Source organism: Gymnoscopelus microlampas (assembly GCF_963454915.1).
Source record: "Gymnoscopelus microlampas genome assembly, chromosome: 20".
Lineage (NCBI taxonomy): Eukaryota > Metazoa > Chordata > Actinopteri > Myctophiformes > Myctophidae > Gymnoscopelus > Gymnoscopelus microlampas.
Window position 1 is genome coordinate 2448556 of NC_139957.1, and position 20037 is coordinate 2468592.

The 20037-nt window shown below is 44.5% G+C and overlaps 1 protein-coding gene across 4 annotated transcripts in view; it reads right to left on the reverse strand.

Moving 5' to 3' along the window:
- The window catches only part of ralgapa1 (Ral GTPase activating protein catalytic subunit alpha 1), a 147107-nt gene that overhangs the window by 103968 nt on the left and 23102 nt on the right, over positions 1 to 20037 (reverse strand). For all 4 annotated transcript variants that reach the window (XM_084043985.1, XM_084043982.1, XM_084043983.1 and 1 more), the window contains exons 7-17: positions 19430 to 19545; positions 16294 to 16432; positions 13904 to 14115; positions 11828 to 12193; positions 10745 to 10927; positions 8676 to 8744; positions 7748 to 7896; positions 6211 to 6334; positions 5367 to 5513; positions 4289 to 4379; positions 3852 to 4016 (exon numbers count right to left, since the gene is read on the reverse strand). In XM_084043985.1, coding sequence (XP_083900111.1) covers positions 3852 to 4016; positions 4289 to 4379; positions 5367 to 5513; positions 6211 to 6334; positions 7748 to 7896; positions 8676 to 8744; positions 10745 to 10927; positions 11828 to 12193; positions 13904 to 14115; positions 16294 to 16432; positions 19430 to 19545 — 1761 coding nt within the window. The remainder of the gene's footprint in view (positions 1 to 3851; positions 4017 to 4288; positions 4380 to 5366; positions 5514 to 6210; positions 6335 to 7747; positions 7897 to 8675; positions 8745 to 10744; positions 10928 to 11827; positions 12194 to 13903; positions 14116 to 16293; positions 16433 to 19429; positions 19546 to 20037) is intronic.

A 20037-nucleotide genomic window follows, 5' to 3' on the forward strand; every position in this document is an offset into this window, starting at 1 on the left:
AACCCATTAAAAGCATCTGTGTCATTTTAGATTTTAATTATAATATAGCAACATACGTTTTTTTTTTCAGAAAACTCTATTTTTGAACAATTTTGCGGGGTATTTTTTACACAAATCTCCCTCCCTGGTACAGAACATTTTCAGATGCGGGCCAAATACATATCATATTGGGGGTCCTTGGCGCAAAAAAGTTTGAGAACTACTGATTTAAATGGCATCAGTAGAATCAGCCTCAGGTCTGTTATTTTTGGGAAAATCGTGGAAAATCATGGGTCTTTGAATATGTATATATTTTTAAAGCAACATGTTTTAACTAGAAAGTACTGTTCCTGAAGAGTATTGATAGTGTTAATAGTGTTATAGGTTTGAAAATTTGGCCGTGGACCCCCATCTCAAAATATTTTGTTCCAGGGACCCCCAGGAGTTGTAACAAGAGTTAAAAATGTTCGCTTTAAAAATAAATATATTCAAAGATTTGCACAAATCTTCACGATTTTTCAAAAATAGCAGATCTACAAGCTCATAGCGTGGCACTCGGTGCCGCGCTATGAGCTTGTAGATCTGCTATTTTTGAATAGCCCAAAGACATCTTAAAATGACATACAGATGCGTTCCCGGTCTTAAAGGGTTAATGGGTTAAAGGACAGTGAGAAAGACTGACAGACAAGAGAGGCACAACAGGTAGACTTAAGGGCAGACAGACAGACAGGCAGACAGGCAGACAGGCAGACAGGCAGACAGGCAGACAGACAGACAGGCAGACAGGCAGACAGGCAGACAGGCAGACAGGCGGGCAGGCAGTGCAGACAGAGTGTACCTGCCAGCTGGTCAGCTAGGGGGGGTAGTAAGGGGAGGTGGTGTAGGTGGTGGTGGTGGTGGTGAACAGGAAGAGGAGGCGCCAGAGCCGGAGCGCTCTTAGCGCTGCGGATAAAGGCAGAGGACAGCAAAGAGTCCCCCGTAGAACAGCTACGTAGGGCTGGGGGGGGGGGCACGTGGGGGACGGGGACAGAGAGAGGAGGAAAGAGTGCAGGACAGAATGGGTCAAGGAGGAGAGAGAGAGGGAGGGGAAAGGGGGAAATAAAGGAGCGGTGTTAGAGACAAAAGGGGGGCAGCGATGGAAAGAACAAGAAGAAGAGGTCAAGAGAAGAAGGTGGGAAGGAGACATAGGAGGGAGACACAAGAGAGAGAAGGATTAAGAAAGGTTAGGAGAAAGAACTGCAAGAAAAATATTGTATTGCGCACGTCGTCCATCGATAAGGGAGAGCGATAGGCTCTATGCACAGCAGCCATATTATGAAGACATTCACAGGTGTTACCAATGATACTAATGAAGGCTCTGTTCCATTCTGGTCAAACAGAGTCAGGGTGCTGGTATTGTTGCATGTTGGCTCACTGGAAACACTCTGCTACACCAGTGGGTCTACAGTTGGGGTCCAGGGACCCTCATGGGCTTCCAAATGGCCCCTTACGTGTGTATAACTCTGAGAGTGTACAAATGGAACCAAATGGACCCGTAAGGGTCCATTTGGTTCCATTTGTACGGGTCCATTTGGTTCCATTTGTACACTCTCAGAGTTATGGGGGTCGTGGAAACCACTGTGCTACACTAAATGGAACAGAGCCTTCATTAGCATCATTGGTAACACCTGTGAAGGAAGTGATAATATGGCTGCTGTGCATAGAGCCTATTATAGGGTCGAGAGGACACGAGGTGAGGAAAGGGAAAAGAGAAGACAGTTGGGTAAAGGGACTGGAGGTGTGTGGACCATAGATGTAGAAACCTAGATACCTCATTGGCCTCTGCAGTTCGTTGGAGCGACCTGTATCGCGGCCGCCATTTCAGAGGAGGCACGCTGCCATTCAAAGTGACTACTGGCCAATCACAGCGCGTGGACCACTGGCCAATCACAGCGCGTTGAACCACTGGCCAATCACAGCACGTCTAACTGACTAGTTGCTGCGCGGCTGCCTCTTAAAGGGTTAAGGGCTGGGTTACGAAAAGACCCGCCCCCCCCACCTGCCTCTGATTGGGCCCCTTCCTTACTTCCTTCACAGGTGTTACCAATAATGTTAATTAAGGCTCTGTTCCATTTAGTGTGGCATAGTGGTTGTCTTATTTTCAAGGACCCCCATTAGACACCCACCATAAGGGGCCAAAATGGAGTGTTTCTAGTGAGCCAACATGCACAATATCAGCACCCTGACCAGAATGGAACAGAGCCCTTCATTAGTATCATTGGTAACACCTGTGAAGGAAGTAAGAAGAGGCCCAATTTCTTACCAATATGGCTGCTGTGCATAGAGCCTATAGTAACAGGGTTAGGCTTGGAAGAGAAGAGGAGAGGAAAGGGAGACGGTGACTAGCGACAGCTTGGCCAACGGCACGGCTCAGTTCTCCTCTCTGGGTCACGCGACATCACCTATGACACGTTCACCGAGAATACGCATGCATGTGATGCCGCGGCGGTCTTTTTGCCCCGTCACACTGAATGCGGTTTGCACCGAGCAGTGAAGTAGTAGTTAAAAACACACCTGTCATGTCTGTTTGAGAGTAAACGTGTTTCCACTTTCCAACGTTTCATTTCATTTCTTTCTCCCTGAGGTTCTTCCCGAGGTGTCAAATAATTCCGTTAATTCAGAAAGTCTTTGAATACATCCATGATTCAAACACACAACATATGTTTTTCCTCCATTATGTTTAGTTAATTTATATTGCATAAAACCTTCGAATCACACATACGTTGGTTAAAACAATTCAGGATAAAAACACAATAAATGTTTTCTTTTCTCTCCCGCCAACACACTTTGAGTACCTAGAAAAGCGCAATATAAATTTGAGTTATTATTATTATAAAGTCTGATTTCCATTATGGTCCACCATGGTTCGTTTCGTTTCTGTGCCTGGCTGGATGACTTGTTTCTATTAGCTGCACATTTATTCGTCACAGCGGACAGCGGTCCAAGTTCAGCAAGGTTGAGCGTTGACCACGACTCATGCCAAGCTCGCCACAGAGCTCGCATTCAGTGTGAAAGGGACATTTCTGTCGTTTACAGACAATAAAAGTGTGCAGGTCAAAGTGGCATATTGTCGGTATTAGCCGAGCAACATGTACCCAGTATTGAACCCAGAAGAGAACCTTGCGAATCAAAGGAGAATGCCTTACCGATTATGCTACCTGGGTTTTATATCCAGGCTGACCATGTATCACCTTGAAAATCAGATGGAGAGGGCCATGCACGGTAAAATGATGGATTGTTTTCAGTGTAGACACTGATAATAGCGTTTCTGGCATTGCTCTAAAATGAAAATTCAATAAAGTCAAGCTTCGATTCACTTCTGCGATGTGAAGCGCAACTGTGTGCTGTGTGTCACAATAATGCGTGCACAGTGCACACGGCATGGAATAACCTAGGGTCTGGAGAGTCAATACACTCTGGCATCATAAACTGTATACTATACAACATAATGTGTTACATTTTAATCCAAACAGTTCACTTCCTTACAGGACTTTTCAGCTGAACGAGGTTGTGTTGTGGTGAAGAGAGGGAATCTAGTGACATTTTGACACTAGACCCCCCCACCCCCACCCCACACACACACACACACACACACACACACACAGACAGACAGACAGACAGACAGACAGACAGACAGACAGACAGACAGACAGACAGACAGACAGACACACACACACACACACACAAGGTTTCTCTACAGCAGGGGAAGTAATTGTAACAGTACAAAACCGCACCCACACAAAATGTTCCTCTATAGCAGGGGAAGTAGTTGTAAGGGTACAACAACACCACACACACACACACACACACACACATACACCCAGTGGACTCACCAACAGTCTTCTGGCGTACCATGCACCTGGCTTTCTCTATGCCCGGGGACCCGGCAGTGGTGGCGCTCCGCTGCCTCATAGCAACCACCTGGCCGGGCTGGTCCCGGCTCCACCCTTTAGAGAAGGACCGGTCCACACTCGGACGCTGGCCCTCCGACCCGATACCTGGTATTGACCGACAGAGACAGAGAGGGAAGGAGGGAGGTAGAGGCGTTTGTTTTGGTTCTGGCTGAACCGTGTAAAGCACAATTTCTTACCTTAGCTGAACGTTTACCTGAGCAAACATTTAATGTGAGAGACTGTTTGTACAAAGACAGGCGCTCACCAAATGGTCCCGGACCCATGTTTAATTCAGAGAGTGCACAAATGGGGTCTATGTGTGTACACTCTCGGATTTAAATTAACACTGACGATTTGACTGCGTATCTTTTTCAGACCTTTTCCTTTGTGCTTCTTCTGTTTCTGTTCACTGAGTTTGTCCAGAGGCAGCTCGTTCAGATCCACGCTGTACAGGTTCCTGGCCAGCACCTACAACACACACACACACACACACACACACACACACAGCTGTTAAGACCATTAGGAGGAAGCTTGGGACAACACTCTGGCTTTAAGGTCAAGACATGCACCTTCTGAAAAAATATCTTTCCTTCTGGTGGTCGGAAATGTACCCGTGTGTCACTTGAGTGCCCGGTTTCTCAATTCCCAATAGGGCAGAGCAGTGGCGGCCATTTTCTGGTTCCATCGGTCCAGACCCCATTAATTTTTCCCATAGAGATTTCCACAAATACTTACATCTATTATTTTAAGCCTAGAATCCAGCCATCCTGGTGGATCCTGGTGAATCATGACCATAAAACATTTGATTCTGTGAGAAAAAAAATGGAAAACCGCAAAACAAAGGGTATATATAATATAAAACATATAATATATATAATTAAATATTCCAAATTTTGTTTTCCATCGAATCAAATGTTAAAAGAGAAAGAAAAGAAAACTAGTGCAATAGGCTCTATGCACAGCAGCCATATTGGACAGAAATTGGGCCCCTTCCTTGCTTCCTTCACAGGTGTCACCAATGACACTAATGAAGGCTCTGTTCCATGTAGCACAGTGGTTCTCAAACTTTTTAATTTCAAGGACTCCCATAACTCTGAGAGTGTACAAATGGAACCAAATGGACCCGGGAGGGTCCATTTGGTTCCATTTGTACACTCTCAGAGTTACACCCTCTCAAGGAACCATAAGGGTCCCTGGACCACACAATATCAGCACCCTGACTCTGTTTGACCAGAATGGAACAGAGCCTTCATTAGTATCATTGGTAACACCTGTGAAGGAAGTAAGTTTTATGTTCATGATTCACCAGGATCCTGGATGGCTTGATTCTAGGCATAAATTCATTTACATCAATATTTTTGGAAATCTCGATCGATGGAACCAAAAAATGTCCACCACTGCTATGCCCTCAGCCCCGTTCCCTTCGGGTGAAATGGGAAAAAGCGACCGCGTTACCTTGGTGAGAGTCTCCATGGTGTAGGACCATTCGGTGACCAGCTCCTCCCAGCAGGTCAGGGAGGACAGGACAGACAGCAGGTCGTCCCACAGCTCCCTGCTGATGTAGACGTTCAGGTTCCCCTTGATCCAGGCCACTATCAGCGTCTGGACACGGACAGAGAGACAAACAGAGAGAGAGAGACATACTCGTTATACTATGCTGCTCTCTCACTCTCTGGCAGGGACAGAATGACACAGATGGGTGAGAGAGAAATATTTAACAACCTAGCCACTTGGGGTGACCCAATAGCCAAATATATATTTTTAAAGCATTTTTAACTAAAATCTTTGCTTCTGGGGGGGTTCCCCTGGAACAACATATTTTGAGAGCCAAATCCATATCATTTGGGGGTCCTTGACATGGAAAAAGGTTGAGGACCACAGATATTATAGCAACATACATATTTTCAAAAAACTGTTTTAGAACTGATTTAGAAGACATTTGTAGAATCCCCAGAAGCAAATATTTGAGTTAAAAATGTTCACTTATCAAAGATTTGCACACATTTTCATGATTTTTCAAAAAATAGCAGATCTACAAGCTCTTAGCGCGGCACTCGGTGCCGCGCTAAGAGCTTGTATATCTGCTATTTTTGAATAGCCAAAGAAATCAAAAAATGACACCGATGCGTTCCCGGTCTTAAAGGGTTAACTATCAATCGCTTAGCTGGGGACCCCACGCCCATGTAACCCCCTAAAGGAACCCTGCGGGGGGGGGGGGGGTCCCGGACCCCATGTTGAGAACTACTGCTATAAATGTAGTTATAGCAGTAGTGATGAGGTAATCTTCACTTTAATCTACCTGGAAGACAGGTCCAGCCAGTCGACCAGACATGGTGTTGTTCTTCTTGCCATGAGGCATGATGGACGGAGGTCTCTTCATCACCGACTCCGTCACTCTCAGCAGCACCAGCAGGATCTGCTCCCTGTACACAACAAAGCAAAAGGGACAGTTATTTATAACCATGGGTGTCGTACCAGTAGGTACTAGAGTTCTCAACGAGCCCTAACTGAACAATTACCATACTTTTAGGCCTGAAAACCCGAAACACCCGAAAAGGTGTCATTATGTACTTAATCTCCCCACAGTCCCGCATCCAACAAGCTTTGACCTGAGCAGATTGGACCTTCCGTTCCAGAGATAATGGCCAAAACATCTTGAACACTCACGCCGATTTTTGTTAGCATAGATTTTGGGCACGGCCCGGCCCGAAAACGTCGGGTGAGGTAGGGTCGGGTTTGGGCAGAATTTGAGCTCTAGCAGATACTGCTCTTGTTTTCACTTGAACTGCAAACTAGGAGAAAGTGATCAAAGATTGCCGTCTCCTCTCTCCCTCTCTACGCGTATGAATGTATAATCATTTGTTTGAGCTGTGTGGCTTCAGCAGACGTTTTTTAACCCATTAACACATTGAGTGCCAAAAACGGTCCGGACCGTTTTTCATAATCCAAACAAGGTGTGCCAAAAACGGTTATGGCCGTTTTTGGGAAAAAATATGATAAAAAAAAAAAATCTTTTTTTATTTTTTTTTCCTTCACAGCACCAGGAGATATCATTTTACGAAGATTTAGACTCCAATCCACTTCCTTGTTAAGTTATGTTATCTTATTTATGATATATATCTTAGTTATGATACGAGCCTGTATCTCGGCTCCTGTGTACTTTTTGTTTTTACGATGTATTTTCGACTATTTTCAACTGGCTGCAACTATGGAACGGATTACCGAATGTTTTTAATCTTTTTCCCCGGATTGTACGAGACCTCTATGTGTGTAATGAGGGGATCACCGTGAGGACGGTGATCACTGAAAATATTTTGTGGCTACTTGAAAAAGGTCCAAAAATGGTTAAAATTCCAGGCACTGGAGGTACCCTGTTTTGAAAAACCCCTGGCACTCAATGTGTTAAGACCTAAGGCCCATTTTACAAATGCTTTCTAAACGGAAATGTTCAAAGACTTTCAAAATGTTTCCATCAAAAAAAAAAAATTAAGACAACTCGCAGTGTGGCATGAAGTGACGCGCTGTGAGCTTGTATATCTGCTATTTTTTTTTATTATTTTTTTTAAGTGTTTGACATTTTTAGTTGCCTGCTTGTATATCTGCTAATTTTGAATAGCAACGCAAAAATCAAAAATGACACAGGCGCTTTCCCGGTTTTAATGGGTTAAAGCCTGATTTATACTCGTTCGTTCGACGGTGTCACTCGAAATACAAAAAAAAAAAGCCGATCTCCAAACATGTGTCACAATGCAACCCGTTGTGAGCCTTTAGATCAGCTATTTTCAGTGTGAAAACTGTGTGTGTGTGTGTGTGTGTGTGTGTGTGTGTGTGTGTACCATGTCTTCTGGTCCATGGTCTCGTGCATGACGAGGCTGCGGTAGATGTTGAGCACGCGTTTGCACATGTCCACGTGCTCCTCCAGCAGAGCCTTGATGTCGTTGGCCGGCTCCAGCAGGAAGACATTGGACGAGTGGGTGATGAACGCCTGCACAGAGACGGACCATCTCATCACCATAGCACTGATGGTGGAAGCGTGTGTGCGTGCGTGCGTGCGTGCGTGCGTGCGTGCGTGCGTGCGTGCGTGCGTGTAGGGCTGTCACGATTACAAATTTTAAGTTGACGATTCATTGTCACTCAAATAAGTGCGATTGACGATTTAATTGTGTGTTTAGCCAGAGAACATTGGAACATACTGTATGAATACAAAATGTCCATTTGCCTTTTAGGCTTCGTAATCAAAAATTGCACACCTGGGGCAGATATGACAAATAACTGAAATATACAAAAAAATCACTGATATATTTAATCATTTTCAAAATAGTAGAAATACATGTGGTTGATCTACAAGCTCACAATTTATCTTTGCATTGTGATTGCAGTGTTATTTGTTCAGAATCAAGAATTACAATGTTGCAGTGGAATCAGCTGATGTCTTACTCTTAGCCGTATGTAAAAGAAAATTATGTCATTTTGAGTTTGAGCTTCTTGAAGCGTTGTGAGCTTGTAGATCTGCTATTTCTACTATTTTTGGAAAATGTATGAAAAATGTTCAACATAGATACGATTAGGCAAAATATTTGCGATTATCTCAAATAATTGCGATTAGGCGATTATGTAATAATTGTGACAAACCCGTGTGTGTGTGTGTGTGTGTGTGTGTGTGTGTGTGTGTGTGTGTGTGTGTGTGTGTGTGTGTGTGTGTGTGTGTGTGTGTGTGTGCGTGCGTGCGTGCGTGCGTGCGTGCGTGCGTGCGTGCGTGTGTACCTGTAGTGTAGTTTGCACCCCAGCATGGAGGTTGTACTCCAGCAGCTCGTTGTCTATCGACCTGTTCCCCTGAAAACACACAAATGCACACATTTATGCACAAACGTAATGTGCACACGCAGAGAAAATGTAATACAAACACTTGCTATTATTTTATGTGTTTATGTGATTATGTTATTTGAATCAATCTGTGTGGTAGAGTATGTTAATACAATGTAACTAGCGCATCATGTGCAGTGGTTGGAGGTGGCCTCCCTACTCTTCCATTGAGACATTTAGACCCTGGTGTCGGGAAGGACACCTACTGGAATACGTACATGATCATAGATATGGTATAGGCCACACTATGTCAGAGATTCACATTGGGGCCATATCATTCCAATGTCGTTCCAGAGACCCACGTGATTAGATTTGTTATAGGTTTTTATATCGTTGGAATGAACTCTCTCTCCGTCGGGAGATGGTTTTAACCCATTAAGACCTGGAACTGTGTCATTTTTTGATTTGAGCTAAAAAGCATTATGTTACACTTTGGGCTATTCAAAAATAGCAGATATACAAGCTCATAGCGCGGCACCGAGTGCCGCGCTATGAGCTTGTAGATCTGCTATTTTTGAAAAATCGTGAAAATGTGTGCAAATCTTTGAGTATTTTTAAAGCGAACATTTTTGACTCAAATCTTTGCCTCTGGGGGGGTCCCTGGAACTAAATATTTTGATGGGGGTCCACGGCCAAATACATAATTTTGGGGGTCCTTGACATGAAAAAGATTGAGCACCACTGATATAGAAACAAACGTTTTTCAGAAAACTGTTGGGATTTAGGAGACATGTAGAATCGACTTCAGGTTTTAATGGGTTAAGAGTTTCAAGAGTTGATTTACATTGCAGTCATTTTACTTCATGAGTTTCATGGTTCTGTCTGTTTGACCATACACACAGACTACTGTCTATGCTTGCATATTCCAACACCCATGGCCCTGGATACGCCTAAATATTACACACCCATTATTAATTTGATCAGCTGCGTTGTTTACTAGCCTGCCATCATTTCAATAGGCTCTATGCACAGCAGACATTTTGGAGAAAAATTGGGCCTCTTCTTACTTCCTTCACAGGTGTTACCAATGATACTAATGAAGGCTCTGTTCCATTCTGGTCAAACAGAGTCAGGGTGCTGATATTGTGTGGTCCAGGGACCCTTATGGTTCCTTGAGAGGGTGTAACTCTGAGAGTGTACAAATGGAACCAAATGGACCCGGTACACTGTCAGAGTTATGGGAGTCCTTGAAATTAAAAAGTTTGAGAACCACTGTGCTACATGGAACAGAGCCTTCATTAGTGTCATTGGTGACACCTGTGAAGGAAGCAAGGAAGGGGCCCAATTTCTGTCCAATATGGCTGCTGTGCATAGAGCCTATTGCACTAGTTTTCTTTTCTTTCTCTTTTTTTAGATTTATTTTTCTGATTTTCTGCCTTTATTTATAGGATAGTAGACTGACAGGAAATGGGGAGAGAGATGGGGAGTGACACGCGGCTAAAGGTTGTCGGGATCGGGACTCGAACCCGAAACACGCTGTCAGACTGGCATTGCAGCCTAGGGTGCCTGGACCCCCGCGCAGATATTAGTCTGGAATCTCTGTGTGGAAGGAACCTGCATTTCTAAGGGGCGAATTTGAAACATGCCTCTGGTGATAAATCCGCCCCATATTTGCATACTACCGCGCTATGAGCTTGTAGATCTACTATTGTTGAAAAATCGTGAAAATGTGTGCAAATCTATGTTTTTTTTAAACTCAAATCTTTGCTTCTGGGGGTCCCTGGAACAACATGTTTTGAGATGGGGGTCCGCGGCCAAATACATATCACTTTGGGGGTCCTTGACATGAAAAAGTTTGAGCACCACTGAGAGTATAGCAACACAAGTGTTTCAGAAAACTGTTAGGATTTAGAAGACATTTTGTAGAATCGGAACCTCAGGTCTTAATGGGTTAATAAAGTAGTCAAACAATGGAAACTAAAATCAGCCAAGGTTATCACGCCCCTCCAGTGTGTGCCCCCCCCCCTCACCTCCTCGTCCATGTCCCCCTGCAGGGAGCTGCTGTCCATGCTGTTGGCTGTGGAGGTGACGGGGTAGGGTCCCTCGTCGGGCTCCTTCATGAACACGGGCTTGTCCTCCATGGAGATCCACTCCTGGTACACTCTCACCACCTTGCGCATGGCCGCCGCCTCGCACATGGGCAGCAGGAACGCCTGGGACACGGACACCGACGACAGAAAGAGGAATGCGTCAATATGAGGCAGTGCTTCTCAACCTGTGGGTCGGGGACCCAAGGAGGTCCCCAAAGCATTTTGGGTCGGTCCCCAGATCATAAGCTTAATGTACAACATTGTATACACAGTATAAGTGTATAGAGCACCGAAGCCAGACGTAATTTACACATCCTACCTGGGTTGCGTTTTTTTCCCCCCATTCTGAATTCCCATAGACGTGTCTAATATCGCGTCAAATAAGAACTGTGTTCCAAAAATAAAAAAAATAATCCTGGCGGTTTTACTCTAATGGATATGAAGCATCAACTGACGGTGAGAAAACACTAATGTTACTTTCGCCGAATTAGTAAAATTTTCGCCAGAAACTGACTGTTTCAAATATGAGCGACTGACTATCATAAACTATCATAAAGACTCCCTGAAAATATCGCCGAGACAGTTTGTTTATTTTTGGACCACAATTCTTATATGAGACGATTCTATGATGACCCAATGTTATTCTCCATAGCGAAATTACTTTACGAACCTGGGGATGGACGAGTGACGTCAGGACACAAGACAAACTGTGTCCAAAAACGGGACAAATCGCACTTGTTACCATTGAAACGCTACAGTCCGTCAATGTGACGCAACATGACACAGGTGTAGTGGAGATAGGACAGGAAGCAGGGAGAGAGAGCTGGGGAGAGACATGCTGTGTGTGTGTGTGTGTGTGTGTGTGTGTGTGTGTGTGTGTGTGTGTGCGTGTGTGTGTGTGTGTGCGTGTGTGTGTGTGTGTACTGAGTAGGAGAGGAGCTGAGAGGAGGAGAGAGAGAGAGAGAGAGGTCCAACCACAGCAGAGAGAGAGAGAGAGAGAGAGAGAGAGAGAGAGACACGGACCTGTCTGAATATCTCGGTGATGAAGTTGACGTTGGTGCGCGTGCTGGTCAGAACCTTCCGGACCACCTCCATGTCGGTCAGCTGCTCCTCGTCCATGGAGCACAGCGACGACGAGCTGGGCTCCCGCTCCGTCAGCGTGGACGTGTTGGAGTGGCACGGCTCCATCTCGCCGTGCCCGGACAGGCCCCCTCCGCTCCCGCCGCCGCCGCCGCTCCCGAGCCCCCCCGACAGGCCCCCCCCGCTCCCCCCGCCCCCGTCCAGCAGGTGGTGGTTGTCCGAGCGAGTGCCCCCCCCGCCCCCGCCCGGGCCGCTGTCGTCCGAGCTGCCCGTCGCGGAGCTTCGGGCGGCGAAGCTGGCTGCCGCTCTCTGTAGGGGAGGGGGGAGAGGAGGGGAGACAGATAGGTAAGGCTGTCACCATTACAGAATTTAAGTTGACGATTAATAGGCTCTATTCACAGCAGCCATATTATGAAGACATTCACAGGTGTTACCAATGATACTAATGAAGGCTCTGTTCCATTCTGGTCAAACAGAGTCAGGGTGCTGATATTGTGCATGTTGGCTCACTGGAAACACCAGTGGGTCTACAGCTGGGGTCCAGGGACCCTCATGGGCTTCCAAATGGCCCCTACAGGTGTGTAACTCTGAGAGTGTACAAATGGAACCAAATGGACCCGTAAGGGTCCATTTGGTTCCATTTACACTCTCAGAGTTATGGGGGTCGTGGAAACCACCGTGCTAGACTAAATGGAACAGAGCCTTGATTAGTATCATTGGTAACACCTGTGAAGGAAGTGATAATATGGCTGCTGTGCATAGAGCCTTCTACAGACTTTAAGTTGACGATTAATTGACGCTCAAATAATTGCGATGGACGATTTTAATTGTGTGTTTGGCCATTGAACGTTGGAACATATGAATACAAAATACATTTCTGTTTGCCTTTTAGGCGTTGTGATAAGAAAATTGCACAGGCCAGATATGACAAATAACTTAAATGTGCAAAGAAATTATTGACCTATTTAAAAATGTTATACATTTGAAATTAGCAGAAATAGCTGATCCACAAGCTTACAACGCGTCACAAAGGGTTGTGTCGTAAGCTTGTAGATCTGCTATTTCATTAGACATTAGTACGATTATAATGAATAGAAAGCCGGAGAGAGAGAGAGAGTTTTGTCATGAGTAAATTAGGGTGACGAAAAATGTCCATCAGCGGCCTTTGTGTCGTGATGAAAATCAGACAAAATGGGAATGTTCATCTGCAAACGACAACGTGATGAGGTTTGATGCCTTTTTCCATCGACTAAAGATGAAACAATAATGTTACAGTATGTACACACGCACGCGTGCTGTAACTGTAATATCGTCCTGGGTAGTGGGCACACGCCTCAGGTCTTAACCCTTTCAGACCTGGAACGCATCCGTGTCACTTTAGATTTCTTTGGCTATTCAAAAATAGCAGATATACAAGCTCATAGCGCGGCACCGAGTGCCGCGCTATGAGCTTGTAGATCTGCTATTTTTTGAAAAATCTTGAAAAAAAAAAGTTTTAGATTTTTTTTCAAAAAACTGTTGGGATTTAGAAGAAAAAAAAATTAAGAATCGCCTCAGGTTTAACCCATTAAGACCTGGAACTGTGTCATTTTTAGATTTGAGCTAAAAGGCATTATTTTACACTTTGGGCTATTCAAAAATAGCAGATATACAAGCTCATAGCTAGCTTGTAGATCTGCTATTTTTGAAAAAATCGTGAAAATGGGTGCAAATCTTTGAATATTTATATTTTCAAAGGAAACATTTTTAACTCAAATCTTTGCTTCTGGGGGGTCCCTGGAACAAAATATTTCGATGGGGGTCCGCGGCCAAATACATATAATCGTGGGGGTCCTTGAGATGGAAAAAGATTGAGCACCGCTGATATAGAAACATACGTTTTTTTTTTCAGAAAACTGTTGAGATTTAGGAGACATGTAGAATCGGCTTCAGGTCTTAAAGGGTTATTGGGTTAAACACGTCCTAGGGACGTGTGTAAAAAGTGTGCGTGGGACGTATCTAATGCGCGTGTGCTTTTACCTGTATGTTCTTGGGAACGTTCTCTCCCTCCGTGCCTGGGATGACCGTCTGCGGGTTGGAGCGCGGCTCCAGCCAGAAGGACACCAGCCACCGGATGAAGATGACCCTGGCCTGCAGGTAGCTCTCCTTGGTGCAGTAGACGGCCTCGTTGTTGCTCTCCTGGTCCCGCCGCAGCACGCTGTAGTAAGGCTTGGATCGCATCGGAGGCACATCTGGAGGGCGAGCAAGGAATTATGGGAGTCGGTCCTTATGCCCAATTTATACTTAACAACCCATTAAGACCTGGAACGCATCTGTGTCACTTTAGATTTCTTTGGGCTATACAAAAATAGCAGATCTGCAAGCTCATAGCGCGGCACCGAGTGCCGCGCTATGAGCTTGCAGATCCTGCTATTTTTCGAAAAATCGTGAAAAAATATGTTTTATATTTTTTTCAAAAAACTTAGTTAGGTTAGGATTTAGATTTTTTTTAAGAATCGCCTCAGGTCTTAATGGGTTAAATGCACACAGGTGTCGCCAAGGACGCAGAGAGCATTTGAGAACCAAGGGGGGACACGTGCATGCGCGCATGCGTGTCCAGAGCGCGTTTTCTTTGCGTCTTTTCCCCCCTTTTATTTTGTGTTTTTCTTACTTTAATTCGGTTCATTCGGTACAAAAACATGAAGTGTAGATGTGTGGCAAAAAGGAAACGTCTCTCCACCGCGCACCTCTCCATTCAGAAATGGATCACAAGGACCGGTGTCCTAAAAACACCCTCGACCCGGGTCTAATCGCGGGAAAAATGGGGCAGCGTGTTTTAGGACAAGCGTTCCTTTTTCCACCCTATCTCTTTTTTCTTCTTCCCAGAAGTGGGGGGAATGGACCTGGATACGTCTAACGTCGATTACACACCCCATGGAGATTTTTGTTGTTTTTGTCGCATCGCTAAGCCAATAGTTCGATGACCGTCGGCGGCTTCGGTAGGAGACACAAAGTAGGAGACACAAAGTAGGAGACACAAAGTAGGAGACACAAAGTAGGAGACTCAAAGTAGGAGACACAAAGTAGGAGACACAAAGTAGGAGACTCAAAGTTGGAAAAAAAAACTCCATGAATTCTAGTCATCAAGGGGTGTGTAATCGATAGAAAATACGTTTTTTTTTTGGGGTGAACTACTCCTTTAAAAGCAAACTTTTCCAGCAATACAGGGATTAGCATGATTGACCACGTTACAGAGAATTGAAAGGCTTCCTGAACGTACATTGTATCTGCATGGAACGATATAACAAACACAACTACTGTGGTTGGAGGTCGGTCTCCTTGGTCTTCTACTGGGAAATGTACTAAAAACCCTGCATGTGTTCGGGCACGACCACTGCAAGGCGACAAGTAAGTACTGCCTGAACCTCAAAGCGCAAAATATCACTGCTCAAGCAGGCGTTCCATGTTAGCTCGGCAGTAGAAATTTCAGATCTCACATGGGAGAGACCCTGGCTCGCGTCCAGGATAGGACAAAAAATTAGATTTCTTTGGGCTATTCAAAAATAGCAGATCTACAAGCTCATAGCGCGGCACCGAGTGCCACGCTATGAGCTTGTAGATCTGCTATTTTTGAATAATCTTAAGTATTTTTTTAAGCGAACATTTGAAAGTCAAATCTTTGCTTCTGGGGATTCTACAAATGTCTTCTAAATCTCTAACAGTTTTTTGAAAAAAAAACTTACGTTGCTATAATCAGTAGTTCTCAAACTTTTTCAAGTCAAGGACCCCCAAAATGATATGTATTTGGCCGCGGACCCCCATCTCAAAATATGTTGTTCCAGTATAGCATACATACAAGCTCGCGCTATGAGCTTGTAGAGCCGCTATTTTTGAAAAGGCTTGAACATGTGTGCAAATCTTTGAATATATACATGTTTTTAAAGCGAACATTTTCAACTCAAATCTTTGCTTCTGGGTGGGGGGGTCCCTGGAACAACATATTTTGAGATGGGGGTCCGCGGCCAAATACATATCATTTTGGGTGGTCCTTGACATGAAAAAGTTTGAGAACCACTGATTATAGCAATATACGTTTTTTTTCAAAAAACGGTTTTAGTGAACTGAATTAGAAGACATTTGTAGAATCCCCAGAAGCAAAGATTTGAGTTACAAACGTTTGCTTAAAAAAATAGCAGATCTACAAGCTCGTAGCGCGGCACTCGGTGCCGCGCTACGAGCTTGTATATCTGCTATTTTTGAATAGCCTAAAGAAATAAAAAAAATGACACAGATGCGTTCCCGGTCTTAAAGGGTGAAATGGTGAGGAGGGATGAGGATCTGAATAAAACAGTCATAGCATACAGAAAGACAAAAGAACAAAGGCTACGTGTCTGGTTTCAGGAAACCAGAGTTGGCGTAACTTCACTGACCCAGTATCGGCTGGTAGAGGCTGGTTTCCATGGAGAAGTTGGGGAAGATGTGTGGCAGGTAGAACTTCCTGAAGTGACCAAAGAGGAAGTTGAAGCCGCGCTCGTGGTTCTCCTTGCAGCGCCACTCCAGAGACTTGGCCTGGTGCACACACACACACAAGATACACACACACACACACGCGCGCGCACACAGGCTTGTGTTATACATAAAAAAAAGCAGTACTCATAGACTGCAGAGGCAAGAGAGAGGAAGAGCACTATTGTGTTTTAGAGAAAATGTACAACAGCCAGCTATTAGCTCTCTGTGTGTGTGTGTGTGTGTGTGTGTGTGTGTGTGTGTGTGTGTGTGTGTGTGTGTGTGTGTGTGTGTGTGTGTGTGTGTGTGTGTGTGTGTGTGTGCAGTCGTGGAAAGTAACTAACTACATTTACTTAAGTACAATTCTGAGGTACTTTTACTTGAGAATTTCCAATTGTCAATACTTTTACTTTTACTCCACTACACCTCGGAGGCAAATATTGTACTTTTACTCCACTACAATTATTTGCAAAATGTAGTTACTAGTTACTTTGTAGATTTTACATGCATTATACATTTGGAAATTTGGGAAATGGGGACATTCTGCATAATGAGTACTTTCTACTTTTGGTACTTGAAGTATATTTTGATGCCAATACTTTTGTACTTTTACTCAAGTAACATTTAGAACTTCCGGACTTTTAATTGTAACGAACGATTTCTACATTGCAGTACAGACACTTTTACTTGAGTGAAACATTTGAGTACTTTTTCCACCACTCTGTGTGTGTGTGTGTGTGTGTGTGTGTGTGTGTGTGTGTGTGTGTGTGTGTGTGTGTGTGTGTGTGTGTGTGTGTGTGTGTGTGTGTGTGTGTGTGTGTGTGTGTGTGTGTGTGTGTGTGTGTGTGTGACCGTGCGTGCGCGTGCATGTGTAAAAAGCTAGCAGAGGCGATGCACGCAGAAAGTTAGTATGATTCAGTCAGGGATCAGTGTAATACCTAGCCTTAGCCTACCATGTAATAACGTGTTAGAGTGATGCTTATATAGCCTTATACTGTAGGTGCCTGGCCACAATGGAAGTCCAAATATTGTTGGTCATCTTTATCTGTTGCTCCTGTGCTCCGGTGAAACAGGTCTCAAAATCACACTTTAACCACATACTGTAAATGTATGCAAACTAATTGTATTACGCCAATGAAAATATATAAACTACTCTTGCATGCATGTTATTCACCAGATAATATTTGATGGCGAGGCAAATGTATTTGTATAATTTGACATTTCATACTCAAAGGCAATTCACATTAAGGAATACAAATACATTTTAGATTAGATCAAATAAATAGAATAGAGAAATAAAACAATATAGACATTTTCCAAGTTTGCCAAGTTGCCACATTACAAGCTCTCCTATACTTCCTAGTTTTCCAGAAGGCAAAATAGGTGAGGGAAAAATATGAATAGGGCTTCTTTTTAATTTTTAGATTGGCTAAATCAGCTTTGTTTGCCTTTGTTTATGTTTAATGTGTGAAATTTGAGAGGTGATTTCCAAAGCAAAGAGAGCAAACGGAGACCGAAAAAAAAAACGCTACCATCGTTCATGGAGCAACAGATGAACATTTATCATAATTCTTCTTTTATCCCACGATTTTGTAACACATTTTTTCACCCAGTGCCAATTGCCTATGTAATCCTGGGCGCTACTCTCCCTCTACCAGCCTAGGGAGAGCCCAGACTGAGCTCATGCCTCCTTCAATACATGAGTAAGCAGGCCGCTTCTTATCACCTGACAGGGGGGAGTTTCCCCGGTAGGACGTAGCGCGTGGAAGGAACACGTTATTCCAACCAGTTCCCTTCCCCTCCATCAGGCGCCCCGGCTGACCAGGGGGAGGCAGTATTAGAGCCCTGCAGGGCCGCTGGGGCCCGCCCAGGGCCCGGGCCGGGCTAGGGCCGTTTCTGTATTTGAACATCGGGCCTAGGGCCCGGCTCGGGCTCACCGAACCAGATTATTTCACTCTGGTAACATAATCCGCTTCTTGTGTTTGTGGGTTTGTTTATCGGAGCGCGAGATGCGCGGCATGCACAAGTTCACGCTCAAAAATAACAAATTAATAATAATAAATAAATAAAGAGGTCTCGGGCTCGGGCTGTAAAATTGCGCCACCTACGGGCCGGGCTGAAATATCACGGGCCCTGGCCGGGCTAGGGCCCACATATTCGGCCCGTGCAGGGCTCTAGGCAGTATAGAGACAGTATAGAGACCAGGATTACTGCATGTTTTTGTGAGGGCACCTAACCACGGGGAGAACATGCAAACTCCACACAAAGAGGCCCTTTTTTCACCAACCCCACCTAGGGTATGGGAACTGGTGACACGGAGGAGAAGACACGGCCCCCAGCGCCCACAGCGTACCCAGGACCTTCTAGCTGTGAGGCGACAGCGCTACCGACTGCGCCACCCCAGCAACAGATAAACATGATGATATTTGGACTTTCATCGCCGCCAACTGCCTATACAAGGTTCCCAAGGTTCGAACAAAGAGTCAGTGTAATAGGCTCTATGCACGGCAGCCATATTGGAAAAACTTTGGGCCCCTTCCTCACTTCCTTCACAGGTGTTAACAATGATACTAATGAAGGCTCCGTTCCATTTAGTGTAGCACAGTGGTTCTCAAAACTTAATTTCAAGGACCTACATAACTCTGAGAGTGTACAAATGGAACCAAATGGACCCGTAAGGGTCCATTTGGTTCCATTTGTACACTCTCAGAGTTACACACCCGTAAGGGGCCATTTGGTTCCATTTGTACACTCTCAGAGTTACACACCCTTAAGGGGCCATTTGGAAGCCCCTCAAGGAGAGAGTGTTTCCAGTGAGCCAACATGCAACAATATCAGCACCCTGACTCTGTTTGACCAGAATGGAACAGAGCCTTCATTAGTATCATTGGCAACACCTGCGAATGTCTTCATAATATGGCTGCTGTGCATAGAGCCTATTCCTGCTTCCCCATGCCTTTAGACGCGTTATGGCCATTAGTAGGGACTCAAAAAGCATTGCTCTCTTTCACCACACATTAGCGAGTGTTTAGCAGTGTTAGTAAGGGATCAGGCTGATACCTGGTTTACCATGTATTTTAGCAGCGCCTCCAGGAAGTAGGCGGTGAGGTCCTCCTGGTTCTTGTCCCCCGACTGCGGAGGGACCAACGGGGTGATCTCTTCTGGGGTCACCTGAGCTGCGGTTTCGGATTTGAATGTATTAGTGCAATATCTATCTAGCATCAAATCCATCTATTGGAACCAGTGGCGTAAAGTAACTAAGTACATGTACTCAATTTTGAGATATTTTTGATTTACTGGTTTCATTTCCAATTTTCAATACTTTTACTTCTACTCCACTACTATCTCAGAGGCAAATATTGTACTTTTACTCCACTACATTTATTTGAAAACTTTAGTCACTAGTTACTTTGCAGATATAAATTATTATATTATAAAACATACATTAACCACTTCAGTCCTATTTTATACATGGGCTATTTGAAAATAGCCGATCTACAAGCTTGCGATGCGACGCGTTGTGAGCTTGTAGATCTGCTATTTTCAAAAATGTTAGCACTTTTATTTTTGGTACTTTAAGTATATTTTGATGCCAATACTTTTGTACTTTTACTCAAGTAACATTTTGAACACAGGCCTTTTACTTGTAACAGAGTGTTTTTATATTG